The 21393-nt window shown below is 32.9% G+C and overlaps 2 protein-coding genes across 6 annotated transcripts; both read left to right on the forward strand.

Annotated features, from left to right (window-relative positions):
- The first annotated feature begins 2058 nt into the window (after positions 1 to 2058).
- LOC116014849 (cyclin-L1-1) lies at positions 2059 to 5511 on the forward strand. 5 transcript variants are annotated; one of them, XM_031254808.1, is made up of 6 exons: positions 2059 to 2189; positions 3781 to 3964; positions 4104 to 4185; positions 4303 to 4443; positions 4794 to 4963; positions 5073 to 5511. In XM_031254808.1, exons 2-6 carry the CDS (start codon positions 3813 to 3815, stop codon positions 5263 to 5265), a joined length of 738 nt encoding a protein of 245 aa, XP_031110668.1. In that variant the 5' UTR covers positions 2059 to 2189; positions 3781 to 3812; the 3' UTR covers positions 5266 to 5511. The 5 variants fall into 5 exon arrangements, with proteins under 5 accessions (XP_031110668.1, XP_031110676.1, XP_031110681.1 ...); XM_031254816.1 differs by having other exon boundaries at positions 4104 to 4179; XM_031254821.1 differs by having other exon boundaries at positions 3781 to 3945; positions 4042 to 4185.
- An 11188-nt stretch (positions 5512 to 16699) lies between these two features.
- LOC116021093 (GDSL esterase/lipase At1g29670-like) lies at positions 16700 to 20921 on the forward strand. The gene is made up of 5 exons (XM_031261705.1): positions 16700 to 17006; positions 17635 to 17762; positions 18278 to 18523; positions 19194 to 19440; positions 20577 to 20921. The coding sequence occupies exons 1-5, from the start codon at positions 16751 to 16753 to the stop codon at positions 20822 to 20824; spliced, it is 1125 nt and encodes a 374-aa protein (XP_031117565.1). The 5' UTR covers positions 16700 to 16750; the 3' UTR covers positions 20825 to 20921.
- The last annotated feature ends 472 nt before the right edge of the window (positions 20922 to 21393 follow it).

Here is a 21393-nt window from a genome sequence, read left to right on the forward strand (position 1 = left end):
AAATCTTGTGTCTTGGGTCTACAAGAAACAAAGAGTTGTTGCCAGGTCCTCCACTGAGGCTGAATATAAGGCTCTAGCAAATGTCTGTGCTGAGGTAATTTGGGTTCTGTCTTTATTAAAAGAGATTAGTGTGCCTGGTATCTTAGTTCCTAAACTCTGGTGTGATAATCGTGGTGCTACATAAATGTGTGCAAATCCCATCTTTCATGTAAGAACCAAGCACGTGGAAATTGACTATTATTTTGTCGGAGATAGAGTTTCTAAGGAGAAAATTCAAGTAAACTTTATTTCAACTAGGACTGTCAAAGTGGGTTGAAGCCCGTGGACTGACTCACACCTGCTCCGTGGTAGGGCAGGTTAGGGCCACAATAAAAATGGCCCGCGAAATAGCGGGCCTAACGGGCTTGGCCCGCTAAGGCCAACAGCTCGCATAAGCTAACCCGCACGAGCTGCGGACTAAACCCCTAATTAAAAAAATAAATAAATATACATATGCTATACAGCAAGGCATTATGCTGCCTGGCTGTGTAACATTATATATATAATATTTTATAAAATACTAAGTATAATTTTTAAAATTTGTAAACACGAAAAATTAATATTATTTTTAGACTTTACTTAGTTTTTTGAACTTTGAATTAATATTAATTTTTGTTAGATTATAAAGTTGGATTGTAAATTTGTAATGTTAGTATTTATAGACTCTAATTATTATTTTGAACTTTGAATTCAACAAGTGTTTTTTTTTTTTATTTTAAATTTTTATTTATATTTAAAAAAACCTGTGAGGCGGGCTAGGGCCTAGGGTTGTTTAAACCCTAGCCCGTGGTCCGACTCACAAAAACTCGCCAAATGCTGTGTCGGGCTTAATGGGGCGAGCCGACCTGCTTTGACAGTACTAAATTTTTAACAAAGGATCAATTTGCTGACATATTTACACAAATTTTACTCAAATTTTTCTTTTTTTAAAGACAAACTACATGTTATTAGTATGCCCTATACTTGAGGGGAGTATTATTTAAAGAGTTAATACCACAAATGGTCCTCTGACTATTGGGCTGGTACCCCTTTTAGTCCTCGACTTTCAATTCGACCACAAATGGTCATCTGACTTTTATTTTTGATCACAAATAGTCATCTGTTAAAATTTCTGTTAAATAGGTGTTAAATCTAGGGGTAATATCGTCAAATTGATTAATATTATTATGATTACTTCTTTTTGATAATTATATGACAACATAATTAATTTCAAAAATGGACGTGACAAATTACATAAATGAACAAATTAAATAAAACTCCATGATTAATGTTCGCAATTTGTAATTGATTAATAATATTAATTCAACGGTGACGGCCTTCAGTTATGTCCCAAACAAAATGTTTGATCGATTAATGAAGAGTGAAAACTATTAATCGACCATGTATAAACAACCATGGAAATGATGGAAGCAAGGTTTTTGAAAATTTTTTTTTCCATTTTAATCTGTTGGTTAAATTAAAACAAATAGCTCTAGTATTAAATCTTCATTTTGTACGCATAATTACAAGATATAAGGTGTATTATTTTTTATTTATGAGTATTTATATTTGTTACTTGTTTCAATTATGCTTGTTGGTGAAAAATTCTAAACATTTTTATTTTATGACCATTATATATATCAATTTGACGATAATACCCCTAGATTTAACACCTATTTAACAGAAATTTTAATGGAGGACTATTTGTGATAAAAAATGATAGTAAGAGGACTATTTGTGGTCGAATTGAAAGTCAAGGACTAAAAGGAGTACTACCCCAATAGTCGGAGGATCATTTGTGGTATTAACTCTTATTTAAATCACATTACGTCACGCGCCTGGCTAGGCGCGTAAATGTATATTTTTTAATTTTTTTTTGTTTTTTTTTTTAATTTCAGACTTTTTTTCTTTTTTTCTTTTTTCCACTTTTTTCTCTCTCCTCTCTCCTATTTGGCAACATAAAAATGTGTGCTAAAATTTTGTCTATTGGTGATGGCCTCTTGTATATATATCCCTATGTCTGTATTTATAATAGAATTTACAGTTCTCATCCTAGCAACCTGTAGCATTTCACACTACTTTTCTCTCTCAGCCTTATACGGATATAGGCTCTGCTCCATCGCCACTCTCCTCCATCTCTCCCTCCCCACGGCACCCTACGTCCCGATCAGGTACGCATACGGATGGATTAAGCTTTACATGTCTGTTAATTTCATTAATTTCTTAGAACGGTCGGTTATAAGCTTTAGATATCGGATGTAATTTCAATTTCTTCTGCGTGTTAATGATTTGTTTTGTCTGATAGTTTTCATGATTTTGTTTGCCGTCGGTTTTGATTTGGGTTTATTGCCTCTAATTGTTATGTAAATTCAATTTCCTAACTGGATTTCAGTTTTGATACATCGATGTTTAAATATTTCTTCTTTTCGTTTTCGATCTGATCTTAAAGCCGCTATTCTCTCTCTATTTTTTTTTTTAAAATAGTAAGTGGAATAAAACTGCTTCGTATATGTAACGGGTAGCTTTGTGTTTATTTGACGCAGTTTTTTCCCTGATTGATTCAGTTATTTGGGTTTAATTGTTTGTGAGGTTGTGAAATTGAAGGTCTAAAACTGCTTTTTAATCCGGACTCAACGAATATTCCGAGTTTCTGCTCTTTTAGGCTTTCTTTTGTGTGTGTTCTAGGGGAGGGGGCTGCTGTGGATTTAGATTGATATATAGGTAGCTTCAGTAGAGCAATGTAGAATAATAAACAAAGCCAGTGGGAAAAGATATATGCAATAACGAAAGCTTATAAATAATAAACTACCACAACGGGATTTAGATGATTTTCCAGACACACATAGTCCAATATGTATTATATTTATCAGAAAAAGGAGAACACCTTATTAATTATACCTTGAAATCATTCAACTAAGGATTCACACAAATTGAAATCCAGAAAAACAAATGGAGTGATAAATAAAGTGAATATGAATACAAAGTATCCATTGTATGCAGTATCAATTCCATCACAAGTGCAGATGAGACTTCCTAGATTGTGAGATAGGCTTTACCAAATTGTGAAATTTTGATTCTCAATAAGGACACATCTATTAATAACAAGTTACAAATAGACCAGTCAATGAACTCTTCTTCAAAGAGAGAAAGACCCTAACTTCTAAAATCATGGTCCAATCAGTGTTTCATCAATGCTCACTTTACTTCTGTTTTTAGTAAATAATTCCCTTTCTCCCCAAATTAAGCTAAGTCCGGAGTGGTAGGCACACTGCACAACTATACAAGGAATAATCTCAGCTATGTTTACATTTTTTTTTGGTTTGTTTTTAAATCAGTTGTATTTGGATTAATTTTGTCAGTTTCTAATGTTCTTTCCTCCGTTGGCAATGTAGGCCACAGGAGATGCTGTCGGGAATGTTTTAGAAAACTTGATATAAGTGCTCACTCTTCTAATACTGCACACTAAATGTTTGAAAATTTGTCTAAAAGAATTCCTCTTTGAAGACCTGATGCTTGATAAAAATGCATGACATAAATGTAGAAACTATATCATTTGAATGTGTTCTTCCAACTGTGAAGACTAATAGACTATGACCACCTTCAAATCCAAACAACTTAATCGTTGTTTGGGTTTGTTTGATACACTAAATTCTCTATGTGCTTCTTCTTCTTCTTCTTCTTCTTTTTGTTTTTTTTTTTCAACAATAGTTGTAATGTTGTTGAACAAGGGAATCTAAAGCTTGTTTTCTTTCTTGTTTGCAGCTGATAGAGACTTCTTGAACTCCAGAACAACTATGATTTACACAGCAATCGACACTTTTTACCTAACAGATGAACAACTTAAGAACTCCCCTTCTCGGAGAGATGGAATAGATGAAGCTACTGAGACTACCCTTCAAATCTTTGGATGTGATCTTATTCAAGAAAGTGAGATTTTGTTGAAACTGTATCCTTTATATTTGTTTATGTTATGCAGTTGTTGATAATGATGCATCTTCAATTAAGTTGTTTCTATTGTAACAGATGCTATTTTCTTTATGGATCAACACATGGCTTATGTATCTCCTTAATGTGGTTATCTGCAGACCTCAAGCTGTTATGGCCACTGGTCAAGTACTATTCCACCGCTTTTACTGCAAGAAGTCATTTGCTCGTTTTAAGGTGAAGGTATATCTCATTTCCCCCCTTGCTCCTCCCAAATATGAAAGCAAGCAGTTACCTATGCAAGTTTAATAGTTGCACAAGTTGTGATTTTCATTCTGACTTGGCATTTACTATGTACAGATGGTTGCTGCTAGTTGTGTGTGGCTTGCCTCAAAACTTGAAGAGTGTCCTAGAAAAGCCAGGCAGGTCCTCATTGTTTTCCACAGAATGGAATGTCGGCGGGAGAATTTACCCATAGAACATTTGGATACTTCTTCAAAGGTTAGATTTTGATAATCTTTTCAAAGTAGGAGTCAGGGAACAATTTTTTTTATTTTTTTTTTACCATTTGGGAGATATTAAATTTATCATTGTGGATATTGGTTTGTTTTTATCATTAATTTTCTTAAGCAGCCTGGGGGATGAGGCTATGCCCTGTATTTGTTTAGTTGTTTGTCCCTTTTTGTTGTTATAGTTCTTTTCCACATTTAGGAATCCTCTCCAGAAAGAGATTCAAAGTGACAAAAGGAAAAGAAGATGCTTGTTATTTGTATTGCCTTTTGGTTTTATGTATTTTCAACGGAAAGTAAGTTGATTTTAGATTAAAACCCTGTTATTCATTCTCTGGACAGGAATATGTTGATCTGAAGGCAGATTTGATCAGAACGGAAAGGCACCTCCTGAAAGAGATGGGTTTCATCTGCCATGTTGAACTCCCCCACAAATTTATATCAAATTATATTGCAATTCTTGGAATGCCTGATGAACTGATACAGGAAGCATGGAATCTTGCAAATGACAGGTACACTCCGTATAATCCAAACAACCAGCTCTTACATAGTACACATGCTCTTTTTCATGTGAATGTTTCTTTCTTCCATTCTGCTGACATTTCCCCATTTATTGTGCAGTTTACGCACAACTCTCTGTCTTAGATTTAAGAGTGAAGTTGTGGCTTGTGGAGTTGTGTATGCTGCAGCCCGGAGATTTCATATACCCTTGCCTGAGAATCCTCCATGGTGGAAAGCATTTGATGCAGATAAGGCTGGGATTGACGAGGTTTGCCGAGTTCTGGCCCAACTTTACAATCTTCCAAATAAATAATTGTATTACACCGGATTATTCATCTGTATATTGAGAAAAGCACTACTTTTAGCATGTATATTCATAGAGGATCAAACTTAATTTTGTCGAATCTCTTTTAGAGCCTGAACCATTTTGGTATACTGCCCAGTTTTAGAATTTAGACAGCATTGTTAATGACATAGCTAAACATGGTGGGTCCAGAAACAGCAATTGTGTGAAAGCTCAATGCATTCTTATCAAGGGTTTTGATTTGCCTGTCTCCAACCAGATCTTAGGCTTAAATGAGAAATAATAATAGCAATGCATAAACGCCAACTCATGCAGGTATTAATTGAGGTGCAATTTATATACTGAGGCCAAGAGTCAAGAACCAATATACATTTTCCTTCATTTATAGGGCGTTTGGTTGGGAGGAGGGAATTAGGGGGGAAAAGAATTGTAATTCGGTAGAATTGTAATTCAATGAATAATGTAGGAATTGAAATTACAGTATTTGGTATGTAGGAATAGGAGTACAGGGAATTGAAAGGTAAGAAGCGACAGAATGACTAAAATGCCCTTATGTTGTAGTAGTAATATATAGTAATAATAATAATAATAATGAAAGGTAAGATGCAAATTGTTAGATTTTTATGGTTATTTTTGTACTAGTGTACGTTAAAATGTATACTTAGTAAGCGCTACTTTATTCATGACTTGTTTTGATACGAATTACTAGGATCAAATGTTTACCACTACGTCAAAAATTATAACTAATAGCAAATGTGAAATTTTATTTTCTTATGCGATGGATATATATATTGGAAGTAGAGCAAACCGACCCGAAGAAGCGGAGCAAGGAGGACTCGGGTAGACCGGGGGACCTGGGGCCAAGCCTCGTGCTTGACCCGGGTCACCTCGGCCAGGGTCTCGGCCAGATAGATCGAGGGCCCGGTCGCGAGAGCGGGCACGGTCAAATATTTTTATAACCGCTCCCGCCTATTTAGGGGGCGGTTAGGGGAGTTGCCTAGTGTATAAACCCTTGTAATTGTCTCATTAGGACATCTACATCTTCATCTACTCTTGTCTACATAATCATTATAATAGCATTACACTCCCTTTGTAATAGCTTTGCAACTACGAATCAATATAACATTTGTTCTCCGGGACCCACGTCCCTTGTTTTCCAATTACATTACCCATTTTTATATTCATTTATCATTGTTCTTAATTATCAAATTTATTAATTCGGATCCACGAATTAATTAAATGCATCATCTTATATGACAATTAGGGTCATGTTTCAATAGAAGTACTCTGGACATTCCAATCTAAGCCACCTCCCAACATTCACAACTTCACATAATTGCTAAACATTATTTAAAAAAAACTCCCTAAGAACTGCAATAACAATCATTTTGGCCGGGCCACGGAAAATAATTTGTAAGTACTGAAATTTAAATTCTATGGAATAAGTATAAATACAAATTTTATATTTCATTTTCTGGGTTGCTTTGAAATTGTTAAAGAATAATCAGTATAGAAGTTCAAATATACATAATAACAATAATACAGATGTGACAGTAATATTATCATAGCATACCTACCTACGTTTTCCCAAGTAAATGAGACATTTAAAACGCCAAAAGGCCAGACTCCTTAAGGAGCTCAATTTATCACTTCATCAGTGATTCTGGCCTGGGTATTGTCGGTGGTAGGGAAACAGTGAGTTAAGTATGGATTTGTACCATAGTATACATATATTGGACAAACAAACATCCTCGCATTGACCTTGTGATTTTTCCGAGTTAGTAGGGGTAGATTGTGAGTAAAAACACAAGATCAGATGATTTTTCGACACAGTAAGATTTTAGAATAGTTATAAGTTTACACAATTTTCGAATCATTATAAAACTCTTTACTTTACACATTTTAATTTCTTGCACAACTCATATTTTTTCTTAATTAACATCTTCACAAACTACAATTTGTGCTGAAGTGTGCTTTTAAGTCTATTTTCTGTTGTGCATTAACTTAAAAAAATTGTACATCCATACATCATTAGCATTCCTTTACTCCAATATTCTCGCAATAAATCGTCCAACGACTTATTCAAAGAAACCAATCCACTCATAATTTCACAAGCTCAATCATGATAAAATAATTACCTCACAGTTATAGATTCTTATCTATTATCTAACTTTACATAAGAATATTTACACACTCTACAACTCTAAAAAATCACACAAATGTTAAATTACATATAAATTATGAATATTATTTTCTTTATAAATTTTCCAACAAAACAAACCTCCAGCCGATCAGACCGACAACAACCAAGCAACTGAAGACACAAAAAAAAAAAAAATGCTCCGATAATTATCAAATTTCTTTAATACCAACTTGCCAGTTGTGACTATCAACAATGTTAGTGCTATTAGAAAAATTTGAAGTCACTATTCGATGGTATAAATTGAAGAAATCTTAAAATAGTATTAATAAAAACCAAACTCACAACTTTCCATGTGTAAAAATCATGTTTTTGGTGTGTAAATCTGTGCGTACTAGAGCAAAATGGTAGCTTAGGTTGGGGCCCCAATTTAATTAAAGTGATGTGCTATGCCTACTTGCAATCCATCAAAATATCAAGTGGTGTTGTACAACTTGGCAAATTATTGTGTGGATCAATGTTACGTGGGCCATAACAAAAAATATATTTTTAATATACTTAAAGTGTATTATATTATTTGTGTACTGAATGCATATTATATAAAACAATGTACTTTCAGTACTTAAATAATGTATTTTTTCTGAATATAATATATATTTTAATACACTAAAATATTTTATTTGTGCACTGTATATACATATATGATAGTATAATCTACTATATATACACAACTGTATGAACTATGGTCCACGTAATAATGATTGGTAGTCTTGTATGTCCTTATGCGAAGACTTTAGTTTTCAATCCACGTGAAATTCGTTGCTCAACATAACCTAATGCATGCTAAAAAATATTGTTGCGTACAGCCAGCCTGGCTGGCTTTCCACATCAGCCATGTGTTCGGAAAAATCGCTAACGTTAACATTTAAATTGATCAATCATTTTGTAATATAATTTTCAGTGAGATCTATTTTGGATTCTAGTCGGTTTAAAGTATATTTGGGTTCAGTTAAGTGAGATCTCAACTAAATTGAAGCATTAGCTTCATTTCAACTAAAAGTCTAAACTGATAGTTGGATTGTACATTTATGTTTATTATATATTATATATGCTGCTCGGTAAAAATAAATAATTTCTTGTCCTTTTACTTTGCATTATTGCCACTAATACTGACCAAAGCTACTGGGTTGAGGCAATGTGACATGATCTAGCATGGTGTGTATATGGACCATGCCTTAGAATATAATTAATGAACAACCTATTGATAAGATATACAAATGTAAAAATAACTTCCAAACAAACTCTAACGACTCAACAATCTCCGAGAAGATAAGAGTTCATGTGTTTCAGTATTTGTGCGGCTGAAATCTGTTATATATGTTGTTGATGTGTTTTAGATGTTATATTATAATATGCTTATAATCAACAAATTTCTTTGTTTTTATTTAATTATAAAAAGTAAAATAATGAAAATGAATTATATTATTTTTTAAATCTCTTATATTGACGTTATAGTGCTGCCAAATAAAATATGAATTAACAGTTTAAATTTTTTTTTTCTTACGTAAAAGTTTGATATTCTATTTAATTATTTTTGAAGGTGTGCACGGGATAAACCTGTCACTAATAATTATTTGATTGTTATCCCTTACATTGCACTCAATGTAATGATATGATCATTAATCCTTGACGTTTCATATTCAATCAAATTCTTGCGTATGGATATTTTAAAAATGATCAATGATACAAACTTCTCTTGTATTTTCCCTACAAATTGTGGTGTTTTCATGTGATTGGTAATTAAATTTATTTATTATTACTTAGTTGTGAGTTAGCCATTTCATTGGCACCAAATTAATATATGAATTGAAAACCACTTCTGTAAACATATATATAAATCACGTAGACACATAAATACATGATAAAATCATACTAACCTCTAGCCATAGCTTTTTGCACGCGAATGTAGGTTGTGTAGTCATGGGACTGTGGCAGAATATTACTTGTGAGTTTTCTATCACTTCTGCTCAACTTTCTCTAGATGGTGTACGAGGAATTAAAGTAAGTAGTGAGAGGATAGAGGGACCTTTAAATAACCGCATGCCATCAATATGGTAGTTGTACGTATGTCATTCCCAAACTTCTTAGTCTAATGGCACCCGGTTGCACTCCACATGGGAGAGGGTGGGTTCGAGCCTCAGTGGTGGCGATATTGGTTCTTTGCATTGTGCTTCATTTGGTTAAAAAAGTAGCTATGAACAGATAGTACATTGTAATAGAGTCAATAGTACTCAAAAAGAAAAAAAACTTCTTACTCTAATTAAAGTCTTATCTTAAGTAGCATCTTAACGCCTCAATGGAATTATGGAAGTGTTGTATGCACCAAATAACAAATACCTTAATTATTATAACTTGTATCTAATGTTATAACAATAATATACCTGAATGGAAGTGTTGCATGCACTGCCAAAAAGACCTATTACTCATACTGATGAAATTACATAACATTAAACAATACTCAAAGGGATGAATTGCAATCATTGGAAAGTCGAGTTTAGCATCCTGCAACTAGAACGGAGTTTTGACTGTTATGTAAGTATTAAAAGAAATAAATAAATGATGTTGTAACTTCACTATTAGCTATACCTTTTGTAGCAATAATTATTTGATCATGACAATTCGTATGAAAGTAGGTTATTGGTTCGAATCTCATTGTAGGCATGTTGGCATCGCGCTAACATTACTAGCTATAACTTTTGGATGACAAACGTTTGATCTTGACGCCAATTTTCAATAATCTAAAAGATAGGGGGGAAATTTTGTGAATTTTCTGTCTTCCCATCATCATTGGTGGAAAATATTGACTACCTTTAATGGGTGGTTGAAAATTTGTGTACCATGCGAAACATCTCCTTTGTGAAAAATGTGAAACATCTCCGGTGTGAAAAATGGAGTGAGATTTAAGTCGTTGATCTAATCTAGATCAACGGTTCAAACTGAATGAAAATTAAAAAAAAAAAAAAATTCTTTAGTAACATGGATGCAAATGATCAAGTGTTTCGAATTGACCCACCTTAAAATTCAAACTTATGCACCTTAAGCTTTAAACATTAACACCTTAACGGGGTGTTTGGTTCAAGTTATACAATATAACCAAGGGTATGTGACATTCCAAAGTTAACATTCCTATATTTGGTTCATCTTCACGAGGGAATATAACATTCCCTAAGTAATGCAACTTACCCTCCACATAGGATTTTGAAGGGAATGTGATGATTCCCTTACCCTTTTTAGGTTATGTAAGATAACCTTGGATATTTACAAATTGTACCATTTTAATTATAATTATTATAATATATAATATATTTTTATGTTAGTTTATTATATATATATATTATATTTAATTATTTTTGTAATTATATATTTTATTTTATTTTTATTACACCATGTTAGCTTATAAAATAATTTTATTTCTCATGTTCAAGATTTTAATTAGTTAATATTTTTAATCATGTAATAAATATGTTAAAAGTATTAAATTAAAAAAAAATGTATACATAAAAGATAACCAATAAACCAAACAAGTTTATATTACATTCAGTTTTAACCAAACACATGAATCTAACATTCCCAGTAATCTAACATTCCCAGCAATCTAACATTTCCTAAGGTAATGTGACATTCCGTGAACCAAACGGCCCCTAAGAGTTAAACTCATGCACATTTGGTTGTAGCTTTTAGGTACACGCAAATACCCGGAGTATTCCGGGGTTATCGATCCACAGGGAATGGTTGGTCAAGCACTAACTCGGATTGATTCTTGTGAAGCTAGTTCGATAATAACGGGATTAAGACAACAAAAGTAAATAACAAAAATAAAAGTAACAAATGAAGAGAGATATATAAGATGCAACATAGGTAAGGATATGGATCGGGTCAATGCCCATCATGAGTCAAACAAATGTAGAAAAGAAGTTTTATCCCTTGTGAATGGAGGAAATGCACTAAAGTCCTCGGTGCCACTCTCGTGATCTACCCGAATGTGCCAAACCGCAAGTTATCTACTCTCGTAGTCTACAAGCGAGGCTCGTCTTAAAGATCCTAAGCAAATCAACATGCCCAAACTCAAGTTAATCCTACAAGTTGTGAGGAGGTAGCCTAAACTAACCTCTAGATTCCAACACGCTGTCACCCGTGAAGGAACCGTTTTGGCTAACTTCTAAATTCCAACCTGCTCTTGCGGTGAAGGAACCGAAGATTAGCCGAGAAATCCCCCTATAATTTATCAAGCTCTCGCATTGTATAAATCAATAGGTGTGTCAAGAGTGTTCTAGCCATGCCCGATTCTCACCGTGACACAACAACAAACAAGCATGTAATTGGATCCATTAATCACACACTTTCAATAACAAGTCTTGCACACAACAACTCATAGAAGCTAAACTAACAATTCATAATAATTGAAGAACGAACAACAATCTAGACATAAACACAATCCATAATCCAAATATAAATAAATTTAAGAACAAGCATCTTGATACAAGGTTAGCTCAAGGTAAATTAAGGAAAGAAAGGGAAGAAATTCCCCTCGATCCATCGGTTGAAGCTCATAACCTTGTATCATCCCTCTTCTTATTACAAAATAAATCCTAATCTACTCCTACACTACTAAACAAGCCTCACTTGGAGGTCTACATTTTTAAGGAGAAGAAAAGGAAAAGAGAAGAGGGGAAGGGACTAATCTAATCTGAAAATTGGATATTGAAGAATGGAGAAATGAGGGGTATTTATAGTTGGGTAAAGGCAGGGGCAAAATTGGAATTTGGACTGCAGAATTCTCGCGCATGGTCAACGATTTTCGCCGCGGCGAAAGTCCAAAAATCCGGGCAGTGTGAAAATGGACAATAGGCGTCTGTTTCAGGACGCAGACAGACGCCTATTGTCCTCCTCCAGAATTTCAGCAGGGTCTTCCACTTTCTCTTTTTGCTTTTCGCTCCATGTTTTATGCCTCTTTTTGCCTTCTTTCATTTGTCTTTTGCTTCCCACTCATCACATCATTCCACCAAATCATGTCTTCCACCTACTTGGTGCAATTAAATATACACATACAAAACAAGATTATAAATGCCACTACAAAATATTAATATTATGCTCAATTATCAAATCTTCATCATCTTTGGTCAAATAATAATTATTTATCACAATGAAGAAATTCAATATTATTAAGAACATAATATTAATATTTAGTGGTAGAAATGGATTTAAATATGGGGTAAAAATATGACCAAATATACTCTTATCAACATTAAACTAGAAAGTGACACACATTTAGGGTGTGTTTGGTTGGTGGGTTTATGCATAAGGAATGGGTATAAAAGTGATTGCTTGTGTTTGGTTGATAGGTTTTGTGAATGCTACTATGGGTTTGGAATACCCCATTAATGAGAAAACACATACCCTTATTAAATAAGGGTTTCATCTCACTTCCTCCTTTCTTCCCCAACTATTAATAACCATTCCCATTCCACCCAACTACCAAACATGCTAAATACTTTTACCAAAACCCATTACTATTACCAAGTATTTGATACCCATTCCGATTCCGATTTCCATGTGCGAACCAAACGCATTAGTTTTAAACATACACATTAAACTAGCTTAGAAAGTGATGCACATTTAGCTTTAAACATATGCACCTTAAGCTATAAATTTATGTATCTTAAACTTTAAACATAAGTACCTTAAATTGGCTTTAAGCCATAAACTTACACACCTTAAGCTATAAACCTACGCAACTTAAGCTTTAAATATACGTACCATAAGTTACAAACTTACACACTTAAGTTATAAATTTACGCACAGAGTTAAACTAATGCACCTTAAACTAGAAAGTGATGCACCTTAAACTTTAAACATACGCACCTTAAATTATAAACTTACTCACCTTTATCTACACTTATAATAAGAGCCAATAATATTAGACCCCTAACTGGAACTAAAAAAATGTTGGTGTAATAGTCTGCTATAACAAATTGTACTTTGTGTTCTTCTTATTGTGTAACCTCTAATTAAATTCCTAGGGTGTGTTTGGTTGGTGGGTTTAGGCATAAGGAATGGGTATGAAAGTGATTGTTTGTGTTTGATTGATAGGTTTTGTGAATGCTACTATGGGTTTGGAATACCCCATTAATGAGAAAACCCATACCCTTATTATATAAGGGATTCCTCTCCATTCCTCATTTCTTCCTCAACTATTAATAATCATTCCCATTTCACCCAACTACCAAACATGCTAAATACTTTCACCAAAATCCATTACCATTACCAATTATTTGATACCCATTCCGATTCCGATTCCCATGTGCGAACCAAACACACCCCTAATATATCCTAATCCTTTATAATTTTACCAAATTCGTCTTTCCGTTAAATATAACGGAAGTTTAACATTAAATTCTTTAGGCAATTTGTTTCTTTATTTCAGTTTTCAAACAAATTGGCAATATTCTATAATACAATTCTGTATAGATTCCTAACTTAAAATTAGAATATTGAAGTATTAATAGGATTCTATAATACAATTTTGTATAGATTCCAAACTAAATAATTATTCTACCCAAAACAACAGTATATAAACCCATCACCTTCTCACTGGTATTCACTCAAAACTAAACCTAACATATTCTGCAACACATCATCTACTTGACATTCTATAGGTATGATTGTCAAAATATTATCATGCTAATTCTATTATTTGAATTTTGTACTCATAATGATTACAATTTTTTTTTAAATCAATGATGGCATACTCATTAATTAGTATAACTTCAATATCGTTATGTAAATATATCTATTGTATAATCTGTTCATCTATACTTGCATCCTTGTATGTAAAGTTATGGTTCTCATTATATTCCTCTATAATCTACACATTTTAGTTACTCCTAACTCCGTAATCTATACCCCTTAATCTATGGTTTTTGAATTTATGTTGTGGTTCCCATTATATTATTTTATAACATCCTTTATGAACATATTTCCCATGGCACAAGGATATTAGTCATGACAAATGCAGTAGAGTTAATTGATATTAACATACAAACTGTTGGTTGGAGTTGTACAGTTCATGTCATTAAAAAAAACGAACCAAAAATGCTATTGAAACGCTTGAGAAAAAGTATATGCTCATAGTCCTTGAGGATGAAACTGTAATTAAATAGTAAAAAATTTCTCCTATTATTATTATTATTGTTATTTTATTTTTATCATTATTAGTATTATTATTATTATGAAGATGCTTTCATTCACCACCAACATCATTATAAATGCTGCATCTAAATGCAAGGAACTCGGGTTCAATCAATAGTGTTTGATAATGACATTGGAATGTATGATATCACTTGACAAACCAACAAATGGTACATCATCTCAAATGTCATTGTCAAACCTGTCCGGACGAACTATAAAGTACTTGATCACAAATACAATTAAACATGGATTTTAAATAGTCGGACCGGTGTCCAAACAAGTGACAATGAAGACACACCATTTGCTCCCGTGTAATTAAGTGATTTATTTGTTTCTACTTACTTTAGCTGTAACTTAGCTATTTACAATTTCGTTATGTTTTATTAAAATATATAAGTATCGAGACTATTTCTTTGATAATTATTAGTTTAGCATTTTTTCTTTCTCATTATTATATGACTACTTTAACCAATTAAGAACATTTATACGCATTGTGCATTGATTTAATCGCGCAACGCGCTTGTGATAAGTAGTATATATATATACCCTAAAACAGGCACCTCTTATTTACCTTTGATCTCAAATCCTACAATTTAAATATTTTGATCTAACATTTAGATTTATTTTTTTTTTCAAATTTCCTCAATTTTTAATGGAATTACAACTTTGCCATTCTATAGCTCACTTTTATTTTATCTTGTTGTCCTGTTTTTAGGACAACCCCATGGCTATTACCATTTTCCTTATTTATTTATTTTATTTATTTGTTTGTTTTTCTCTCTCCAAAACCAAACTCAGACATTTCTTCTTCGTTTCCCTTCTTTTCCCCTTTTTTCTTTCTAATGCAATGTATATGACATTTTGTTATCAATAATATACTATTAATGTATAATTTGTCATTATCATTTTGTAATTATAATGTATCATGTTGAAAATTAAAATTTTATATATTATATTTAAAAACTAGAACATATTAATTTATCATTGGGTATAGATTTCGCGCAAAACACGTGCCCGTGATTAGTATATATAATATTCAAGTTCATCCATCTATTCCCGTGAGTCCCGTCAGATCTTGTGTGCATTTATGCTGGACGAATTGCACACAATCTAATTTGCGTGCATCTATGTAATAGTTTATGTATGTGCATTTATGAAGGGTCTCAAAGAACACACCAAAAGAGATAGTCTCATTATATATATATATACGTAAAATACAATCCAAGTCTCCAACCAACAATAAATAGAGCCATCTTTCGATTATATTTAACATGTACTATTTGGTAGAGACTCAAATTGACAATTTAAAAATACATTTATATTTAAATAAGTTAAAAGTACAACTTTCCCAACCCAAACTATAATTTTTATTTTCCATAACTAATGAAGCTCAAATCTATTATTCGAAGAAATGCATTAAATAAATTTTACTTTTGTTTAATAATATAGTCTTCAAAACAAACAAGAGACATAAAAAACATTAGAAAGACACTATCAAATTCATAGATACACAACCCCTCTCTCTCTCTCTATATATATATATATATATATTTGTTATGACAAGAGCAATGATGCGCCTCTATCCCATGATATGGAATTAGTAAACACTGTTCTTGTACGTAATAATGAAAAAAAAAAAACCAAACAATGGATGTTAATTCATGAACTTGTGATACAAAAATTATACTTTATCCATTCGATCGCCCTTTGGAACCAAATAATAATTAATTAAAACTGATTGGAGATGAGTCGTGATCCAAATATCAAATCGCCTTATAGTGCCAACTAACAGTGATGTTTCAACTTTAACTGTACTCCGTGTGAAATTCAGTGCTACTACATCATATATATATATATATATATATATATATATATATATATATATATATATATATAAAATTCATGGCAAATTAAAGGAGATTGACTCATTGACCTTTCAACTATTTGAGAAAAAAAGACTGTAATCCATGTGGACTGTACTATCCTTTCTGCAATCGCCCTCTATATATACATTTGGCTTTTTTCTTTTCAATTTCATCTTTCATTCCCCTCTTTGGTTCACTCTTATAAGCTTTATTTTCAGCTACATACACCTCCATTATATTAATGGCTTCTAGGGTTAAGGTGTGGTTTGCCATTGCAACTTTACTGGTAATGTTGTTGAGCTTAAAGCCTCAGCTAGCAGAGGGGGAACAGCCCCAAGTCCCTTGTTACTTCATCTTTGGTGACTCTTTAGTTGACAATGGCAACAACAATAACCTTGCCACTGAAGCAAAGGCAAACTATCTTCCTTATGGAATTGATTTTCCTGATGGCCCTACTGGCAGATTCAGCAATGGCAAGAATTTGGCAGACTACTTAGGTCATCATCTCTTCCCTCTTTTACGTTTGAACCCCGCCGAATCTAAGGATCCTTCACGTCTCCTGTCTTGGAGACTTATGAGTGGAAACAAATTGCGGGATGTGGTTTGGTGGTGTAGAATTCTGAGTAATTACACATTTGCACCCCGACCCTGATGTCCCATCCCTTGCGGGATTCGATTAGGGGTACTCACTGGATATTTTCTCAAATTCAGTCTTCTATCCACCAAATCATACCCCAAGAGCTTTTGTTCCCTTTTTTTTAACTACATGTAATGCAAGTGACGGGCAACTGTCTGTCACTTTGGTACACCAAACAAATACATTTTAATAGTGCATGCATAGTACTCCGCTCACACGTAAAATAAATTAAAAGATGTGTTCATTCAAAAAATGTAAACTAAGTATCAGTCTGCACATATTATTATATTTTATTATGATCTTTTACATATGTCTGACATTAATACTAAATTAAAGTATGTATTTTATAGCAATCCGTAGTATCCACACATTTGGAGATACAAGCTGATTTAGCAACTAATAAATATCTCCATTATTTGTATACTGTTATGCATGTCTTAATCAATTGGAAAAGTCATCATTAAAAGTTATTTATTAATTCGTTGCAGCGGAATTCCTTGGCTTCAACAACTCCATTCCGCCGTTGGCCGCCGCAACCACGACGGCGGGAATGCTTAAGGGTGTGAATTATGCATCTGGTGCCGGTGGAATCCTTGAAGAGTCAGGAACCCATATGGTAAAATCATATTTACTTGACATTCTTAGTTTGAACCAATCAGTTATTACACAATTTGATTTACCTTTTATGGGTTATTTGGTTTGATGTAGTTACAAGGAAATTCCCTCATTTTGTTGAATTGCAATTTAATGGGAAAGGAAATGGAAAAGTGGAGAAAAAGACTTTTTTACCCTTGATTATTATTATTAGTATTAAACGACGATATTTTAATCTTTATGCCACTCCTTCCCTCATCATTCCCAATAATTCTATTCCTCCCCATGGAACAATGTAATTTGAATTCCACTTTATTCCACCTTATTATTTTAACATCGAATTACAGTTCCTTTCTTCCTAATTCATTCCTTCCAATCAAACACCTTATTATAATTTTAGAGTACCAAACCAGAATTTACCCAATCCACGCCTTCATATTGATAGTTTTGGATTTTTCTATTACTCAAAACCATGTTTAATTTGCATGAATAATTGTGAGTTTTGAAAACTTATCATATTTTCCTTTTCATCTCCAGGGGGAAGTTATCAGTATGAACAAACAACTGGTGAACCATGGCGCGACAGTGGCAAGAATCGCACTGTATCTGAAGAGTATCCGCTCTGCTCGAGACTATCTAAACAAGTGCTTTTACAGTGTTGGAATGGGTAACAATGACTACATAAACAATTACCTCATGCCTCAGAATTACACTTCAAGCAGTTTATACACTCCAGACCAATTTGCAGAACTTCTTGTCAAAAAATACTCTGTGCAGCTAAGGGTTAGTATCTTCTTCTTCTTCATCCATGACGGAATTCATCTACCTAACAGTTGATCAAGTTGTTGACTTGATAACCACAAAGTTATAAGTTCATCAAATCAATTACCAAGTAGCTTGTTAGCCATCGTAGTTTCAGTTAATCAGCTATGGACAACTATAAGACGGGGTTTATCCAATTTACATCATTGAGTAGTGATTATGGATTTTTCTAAGCTAAGCGCTCTAAAATAAGGGGTTTAGAGACGAAAATGGTATTTCTATACATTTTAAAGATCCACAGTACAATACAATAATGTTATTGTTGGGTGGAGGCCGGTAAAAGACTTGAAAGGTCAAGTCCAACATCCTCTTGAAAATGTGTGGCGGTATAAGGAAATAAAGTTACGTTTCCGCTACTAGCCACCTCACATGTTTAGGTTCTAGTCCCATGAATAATATTTAAGGCTGATTGGTGCTGGGATGGGAGAATTGTTGGGCCAAGACTGGTAAATGTCAAATCTAGCAAGACCAAGACCAGCAGTTAGGGTCTCAAAAATGTGTAGTGGTATAAGAAAATAAAGTTACGTCTTCACTAGTAGCTATAGGTTTTGACGTAATTATAACAATTACTCATTTGTTTGTGGTCATTTTTAAGCTTTTTTTTTTCTTTTTTTTTGACATGTTTGATTAGACATTGTATGCACTGGGAGCTAGGAAAGTAGCCGTGTTTGGGGCAGGAGTGTTAGGATGCATTCCGGAGGAGATGGAGACGCATGGCAACGGATCGCTCTCCTGCGTTGACTCAGTCAATACTGTGGTTCAGAAGTTCAACGACAGGATGAAACCACTCATAGACGATCTGAATGCCAACTTATCAGGCGCAAAATTCATCCTTATAAACATGACTAGCCTTGCCCTGGGAGATCCATCAGTCATCGGTACGTATATATGCACTTACCTCAAATTTCTTTGGTTTCAATTAAAAGTTTAAACTAATAGTTAAATTATACATTTACAATGTATTATTTAGAGGATAAAGATTTAAATTAGCAACCAAATTAGTGAAAACTACATTCAAAAGTGCAATTGGGTCATTCACTTAATAAAAGTGCAATTAGATCCATTAATCATCTAAAATTATGCAATCCGACTAAATTTAATGTGACAATCGTCTTATTAAAAATTATTACGTCTCTAGACCAGAGATAAAAATGGAAGGGGTGAGTTTTTTTTATTTTATTTTATTTATAATTATTAAAATAAACTTTAAAAAAATAATAATTTTCAATAGGATAACAGTCACAATAGTAATGACCTGGATAATATGTCAAATTTAATTAAATTGTATAATTTTAGATAATTAATGAATTTTATTACACTTTTTTTAGAGTTGGATAACCTAATTATACTTTTGTGTGCAATTTAATGTGTGAACATTTGTCATTATTTATATATTATAGGACAAACAACATTATTACTAGAATACTTTTCATGCAACTTTAAAAATTTCTTAGAAATTACCTGCACGAGCTTAATGTATTGGTTCGACAATATTAAGGAAAATAAAAAATTTCGCAGAGGTCAAACAAACCTAGTACAGTAGTATTATTATTATGGTTGCCTAGAGGCACTGCACATTTAATATAATGTTGTTCCAACAACTCTGGTGGGCTCCATACAAAATTAAAAGTGTGCACAATTTGGTGAAAAAAGACTGATAATCACACAAATTGACAAATTCTAATTAATTATTTTAAATTAAATTAAATATTAAATTAGATTAATGGTCAATAATTTTTAACTTTTTTTATTATTTGTTAATTTGAGTGTCTGGTAACTGAATTATATATGTGTGCGCTTTAATTTTTCTTATAATTCATAAATCATATTATTAGTGTAGTTTTTTTTTTTAATCATTTGTATATTTATGTAATAACTATTTTGTAGTGTGAAACTATGAATTAAATATATTTGTTTATAAATTTGTAAGGATTTTTTAATTTTAATTTGTTTCAACGTTTTAGAGTCGATTTGACCCAATTACATTATGATTTGGTTTTGTAATGCATGACAGGCATCAACAACATAAACCAAGCATGTTGCCAAGTTTCAACAACGAAAGCAAAGGGGCAGTGCGAGCCAGGGCAAGTGCCATGTAGCAATAGAAATGCATACATGTTTTGGGATAATTTTCATCTCACAGATATTGGAAATTTGGGCACGGCCACAAGATCATACACCGCTACCCTTCCCACTGATGCCTATCCCATGGATATTAGCTCCTTGGTTCAACTTAATCTGCAAGGAAAATCAGATATATGACGGAATTATTACAGCCACCCGGCCATTTTTATTTCTTCATCGCAAATCCTTGCAGTGGGTATTTAAAATAATGACAAATAATCCTTCATGTTCGGTATGTATTTTAGTGATTTTTGTGGTGTACTAGCCATTAAAAAAAAAATTTAATTGACAAATAATACTCCGTAATAGAGAGAGGGTCACACTTGTGTGAAACCGTCTTACGGATCCTTATCTGTAAGACGGGTCGGATCGGATAATGCCAATATGCAAATGTAATATTAAATCAGGAATAAAATGTTTGTTACTTATAATACTTTTAAGGACAAATATAATACTTTTATATTTTAGTGTAAAAGTATTATTCTATTCGTCCTATTTTATGTGTTTGATTCGATTAACGAAGCTTGACTGAAATCATTTTTTATTCAATTTTTCATAATATTAAGTTTAGTATTAATATACTATATATATATATATATATATATATATATATATATAGAGAGAGAGAGAGAGAGAGAGAGAGAGTCATGATCAGGTGCGACCGCGCTCTCCCGTGTGGCCGTGCGGTTCACACCACTCAATGTTAC

The sequence above is a fragment of the Ipomoea triloba genome, chromosome 1 (assembly GCF_003576645.1).
Source record: "Ipomoea triloba cultivar NCNSP0323 chromosome 1, ASM357664v1".
Classification (NCBI taxonomy): domain Eukaryota; kingdom Viridiplantae; phylum Streptophyta; class Magnoliopsida; order Solanales; family Convolvulaceae; genus Ipomoea; species Ipomoea triloba.